Below are 6,000 nucleotides of genomic sequence, written 5' to 3'. Positions count from 1 at the left end.
AAATAAACTGATAGATTTCATAGTTTTTTTTGCAAATTTAACCCAATAGATGCATTCATCCTAGTTTATTTGCTTAAAATCTACTATTGGATGATTATACTTGCATATTTACAAAAAATTTGAACCATTGATTTTCAAGACTTAAAAATTCTTTGTACATAGTAATGGGATGATCTAAGAGTCTGTCTATAAAACCAAATATCTAGATAGTATTCATACTATGAAATTTAAAAAAATTATGAAAATCTTGATTCGTACCAATTTATATATTTAACTTGTGACATATTTCAGTTATATACATATTTAATTGGTTTATATTTCTCCATCAAGGTCAACTTATGAAGTGATTATTGTTAGTCTTGGTAAAATCCTGGTGAAGCATACACCACCAAAGCCCCTTTTCACAAATTCCCATAAAAAAATAAACGTTCCAATTGACACATACATCATTAAAAATTTATGGGGGGTAAGATCGTAATATTTGTGAATTGTAAGGTGTAGCGCCTGCCGCCCCATCACGTATAAATACCCCGCTGTTTGTAGTGCTTCATGACCACCTCCCTTCCCCCCACCCAAACGATCTGCAATGGCGATCTTCCTCGCCGGAACCCCCGCTATTTCCTACCAAAATATTACTCCCCACCGCCATAAAAAGACCATCCAATTCCCAAAATCGCTCAATTTCGACCTGGGAATCGGTTTCTCCATTGATTCCCAGCGAAAACGGTGCGGTTTCCGCCCGGCTCGGTGCCGGTTGATAGAGCCGGACGGCGGGCGCCTCGTCGACCTCATCGTCCCCGAGGCCAGGAGGGACGAGAGGCGCCGGGAGGCCCTCTCGATGCCGAGAATCAAGCTCTCCCGCATCGACCACGAGTGGGCGCACGTCCTCAGCGAGGGGTGGGCTAGCCCGCTCGCCGGGTTCATGAGGCAGTCCGAGTTCCTCCAAACTCTTCATTTCAACTCGATGCGGCTCGCCGACGGGTCTCTCGTGAACATGTCGGTGCCGATCGTGCTCGCCGTCGACGACGCTCAGAAGCAGGCGATCGGGAACGTGAGGAGCATCGCCCTCTTCGACGGCGCAGACCGGGATCCGGTCGCCATCCTCAACGAGTAAGTGCTTTCTGTGATTTGGGTGTTTTGTTGTTTCTGATTTTCTTATTTGCCTTTTTTGCTTTTATTGATCTATTCAAGACCTTCTTTTATGATTGGTGGAATGGAACCATTTGGGCTTGTTTCTTCTTTAATTTTCTGAATTTTCCACTTATTTTGATCCTTTTGGAGCGGCCATGCTGGGTGGGGTTTGTTTGTTTCTAGAGACATGTTATTATTAGATGATGATGAAGAATATAAGTGAGCTCTATGATTGATGAAATAGGACGCGTCTCTATTTTCTACTGTGTTGAAGAGGCATTTGAGTGGCTACAGTACTAATGTGTAGTGCTGCACCAAGCACTGTAAATAGCTGCTTTTGTTCTTTCCTGGATTGTCTGTTTGTTATATGATGGTGTGTGATATGGACGCAATGTTAACAGATGATAAGCGCAACCCTTAGGTGCGCAACTACCAGCAGGATGACGTCAATTTTTGCACCTTTTAGTGAGCCAGTAAAGGTATTTTTGCGGGCGATGGACGCTCCTAGTGATTGCCCAGCTACGCATCTCTCTCTCTCTCTCTCTCTCTCTCTCTCTCTCTCTATATATATATATATATATATATATATATATATATATATATATATATATATATATATATATATATTAAACCACCCTTATTTTCACGAATTGTGAGTCTTTGATTTTCACTGTCTTAAAACTAGAATCTCATGGTGTATTAGACATGATAAAACCTTATAATGTAGTAAATGAACCCTGCTAACTAAAAACTAGTATGGTTAGATTTATCATTTGGTGGCTAGATCTATACAAACAAGAGTGTGTACGGTCCAGAGCCGGACCTGTAAAGAGGCCAATGAGGCTTGGGCCTCAGGGCCCCTGGGCCCAAAAAATTTTTAGGGGCCCATTTTTAAGGCCTGAGCTCCCCATTTGTTTAGAAAAGGTTCGGGTAAAAAATCAAACCCGGATCTTTTACCCGACCCGGATCCGATTAAACATTGAAAAAACATGCGCCCCCTCGTCTTCTTCAATCTGTGCCCCCTCGTCTTCTTCCCCCTCGTCTTCTTCAATCTGTGCCCAGTGCCCCCTCGTCTTCTTCAATCTGTGCGGCTGTGCCCTCTCGTCATTCCATCTGGTGTGGTGCCTGGTGCTGGTGGAGAGTCTCATACAGTGGATCTGTGCCCTCTCGACATTCCTTCGTCTTCTTCAATCTGTGCGGTTGTGCCTCTCGTCATTGGCCAGACTTCCTCTGGTTGGTCTTATAACTTATAAGGTTAGTTCAATTCATATCACCACTGTATGATCTGTATCTGCTTTTTTCTTTAACATCAACCTGCTATTTTTTTCCCACATAGTGTTTCCCCAACTTCCACACCAACAAACTCAACATCATCCTATTCCTCAAACAGAGACGACACTGGTTTTTGGCTTGAGTTGCTACCAAATTACCAATCAATCTCTCCTCACTTGAAAATGATACATGCTCGGCACTGCTGCTGTTGCACAAGGCTTCCCTTACTGGATTGGAGTTTGACTCGGGTTGTTCGACATCTAGTGTATCTAATGGAGGAATAGTATAGTCTTAATTCCTATCAGACATATTGCCCTGAAAATCTGGTGTTTCCCGCCAGCCAACCCAATCCGGCAGGCGGCAGTGACTCTTCACCAAATAGATTCTTCTCCACCAATTCATTCTGGAAGAAGCTAACATGATCAGAAATAATCACCTTTTCCATATCTGAGGATAGTGACTTCACACAATTCAAATTATTTTTCATATCTGTTTGTAGTTTCTATGATTTAATTTCTTTTAGTTGTTACTTTATTTCTTATTTCAGTAGCATAGCATCCTTTGCTAATTAGACTTGATCGTAAACATTAGCAAATCTTCTGAATTATTAACTTTTAGATTGTGTTTTATTTTTTTTCTAGAATTACCCGTTGATAATTCATATTTGTTTAAGGTTATGTTTGGTGAATTTGATAAGTATTCTCTTGTCAATGAAATTTTGTGTAAAGAAAATCTTTTGCATACTCTAGATTGTCCTTTGCATTCTAGTATTATTGCAGAAGTACACAATGAAGATCATGTCAACAGGTAAAAAATCTACCAATTTATTTTTTTAATACTTTTGGTGGTTTTGTTTTCTTGAGCAGATCTGAAATTGATTTGTGTTTGAATGTTTATTTAGATTTTGTTTAGGGCAGGTGAACGTTTTCTTCACAGATTTCGTATTACATTTGAAGTGACGTTAGACCTGTTTTTAAGTCAAATATGATTTTTGTTGAATTCTGTTATTGTATTCAATCTGCTACTGCTACCACCACCACTTGCCAAACCCTCACCACCATTAAGATTAATGTCAAAGTTGTCAACCATCCTTGATGGTGAAGTGCCAACAGACTCACTTATAAGTCTATCTTCTTGGAAAGCAAACCAATTGGAATTTGTAAAAAGGCAATCACTGCAACAAGACGACCAGATCAATTAGTAACAACTAAAATCAAGCGAGCAGATTGATCTCTCATTTTCAACATAACCTAAGAGATTACCTATCCTGACTCTTCACAAACCTGCCCAAAGATGATATAACTTGAACAAATTTATCATCAAAATACACATCCTGTTGACAACCACTGCATCAAGGAGAATATATTGATATTATCAGTGAAAACCAAGAGAACAAATTCATTTTCATTTGCACTATACCCTAAGAGATTACCTTTCCTGATTGTCCCCGACTCCCCAAGCTTGCTCGAGGATGACATAACAGCTTTAGTAGATTCATCATCAAAATATACATCCTATTGTTTCCAGAACCAGTCTTGGTAAACAGAACAAAAAAAGAAAAGAAAAAAGAAACTACTTTTGCAGCACAATTCAGGACAAATATTAACAGTGCAAACCATCACTATATACAAATAGCTCACACAAGATAGCAAAATATCCAGAAGTTTTCAAATCGAAAAGCTCAAAAGTGTGAAGAAATATGTGCAATATATTATATATAGTGTCATAAAATATGTGCAACTCAAGCCAAAAACCTGTTATTTTTTTTCCACATAGTGTTTCCTGCTTGGACGATTTTATGTACCTTTTACATACTTTTCTATGTTTTCAGGTCAAACATGTTGTTCTTCTGCACCATTTCATAAGTATTTAAAAGAATCTTTCTTGAAAATGCTTTGAAGAGTCTTTATCAGCAGCTTGCACTTGTATTATTGCTACATATCTGTGAAATGCTTCAGCATCTTAATGGTAATAAAAAAATTCACTTGTTTATGATATGCAGTAAATGCCTCGGTTGTGTATATGTTCAGCGACAGTCAAAATCATCAAATTTTAAGGGTGTCTCAGGTACTTTAGTTAATTATAGGTATTTTGTTAAATTCTGATTTCTAATTTGTGATTTGTTAATTATAGGTATTTGTGATTTGTTAATTATAAGCAACAAATAATGCCTCCTAAGCATAAATCTGGTGCTCAAAAGAGAAAAGGAGAGAAAGGGAATCAATATTAATTCAAAGTCAAACTGGAGCTATCAACAAATATTTTAATAGAACTGTGGAACCAAATGAGGAAGCCCATGAAACCGTGGATCTGAATGAAAATGAGGAAGCCCATGAATTCATGGATCTGAATGAAAATGTGGAAGTCTATGAAACTATGCATTTGAATGAAAAAGAGGAAGTGAATGAAATTATGGACTTGAATGAAAATGAGGAAGTGAATGACATCTTGTTTCAAGAAACTGAAGATGGAACTCGAACTGAAGAGATTAAAGAAACTGAAGATTCAACTACGAATTTAGTGGATTGTGCAAATTGGAATAACATCGATATGAAACTCCGAGATTTTTTAGTAGAAATGGGTCCAAAGAGAGTGGATGACATCTTGTTTCCTAAAGATAGAAACAATAAGCATTTTGATTCATCACATTATACACGTGTACTGACAAATGGACAGACATCTGATAGAAGATGGCTAATATATTCTATCTCTTTAGATAAAATATTTTGCTTCTGCTGCAAGTTGTTCAAAACACCACAAATGATGAGCAGAATGGGGCAATTGGGCAATCATGGATACAACGATTGGCATAATATGCATAGAAGTCTTAGAAATCATGAAGCTAGTAGAGATCATATGGAATGCATGTTTTCTTGGATTGATTTAGAAAAGAGACTCAAAACAAACCAAACAATTGATCAGAGTGTGCAAGTTCAAATCAACAAAGAGAGGCAGCATTGGAGGCAAGTTTTGACAAGAATAATTTCCATTGTGAAAAGACTTGCCAAAAACACTTTAGCATTTCGAGGAGATAATGAGAAACTCTATGGTGAGAACAATGGCCTATTTTTGCAAATGATAGAAATGGTTGCTGAATTTAATCCAGTAATGGAGGAGCACGTTCGACGTGCTCAAGCACAAGAAATTCAGTATACATACCTTGGACCCAAAATTCAAAATGAGTTAATTTTGACATTAGCCAACGAAGTGAGAAGTGCAATCATTGCGAAAGTTAAATATGCAAAATATTTTTCAGTAATTCTTGATTGTACTCCTGACGCGAGTCATGAAGAACAAATGTCTCTAGTACTACGATGTGTTGATGATTCGATAGACACACCGAAAATAGAAGAATATTGGATTGAATTTTTGAAGGTGGATGATACATCAGGACTTGGATTGTCAACTGAATTGAAAAATGTGCTAACTATACTTGGGCTTGATATTGATGATATAAGAGGGCAAGGGTATGACAACGGTGCTAACATGAGTGGAAGACACAAAGGTGTACAAAAAAGAATACTTGAAATGAATCCTAGAGCTTTCTACACTCCATGTGGTTGTCATAGTCTTAATTTGACGATTGTGGATATGGTA

At 38.0% G+C, this 6,000-nt stretch overlaps 1 protein-coding gene across 1 annotated transcript in view; it reads left to right on the top strand.

Annotated features, from left to right (window-relative positions):
• The first annotated feature begins 572 nt into the window (after positions 1–572).
• LOC149831650 (ATP sulfurylase 1, chloroplastic-like) overlaps positions 573–6,000 on the top strand; it is a 57,555-nt gene continuing 52,127 nt past the window's right edge. Inside the window, exon 1 of the mRNA XM_090014044.1 lies at positions 573–1,110. Within this exon, the coding sequence (XP_089870170.1) occupies positions 587–1,110 (524 nt within the window). The 5' untranslated portion in view covers positions 573–586. The remainder of the gene's footprint in view (positions 1,111–6,000) is intronic.

This window comes from Nuphar pumila, chromosome 7 (assembly GCF_984573655.1).
Source record: "Nuphar pumila chromosome 7, dmNupPumi1.hap1.1, whole genome shotgun sequence".
In the NCBI taxonomy this organism is placed as follows: domain Eukaryota; kingdom Viridiplantae; phylum Streptophyta; class Magnoliopsida; order Nymphaeales; family Nymphaeaceae; genus Nuphar; species Nuphar pumila.
The sequence above is the reverse complement of the archived record's forward strand: the minus strand, read 5'-3'. Positions and strand labels throughout refer to the sequence as shown.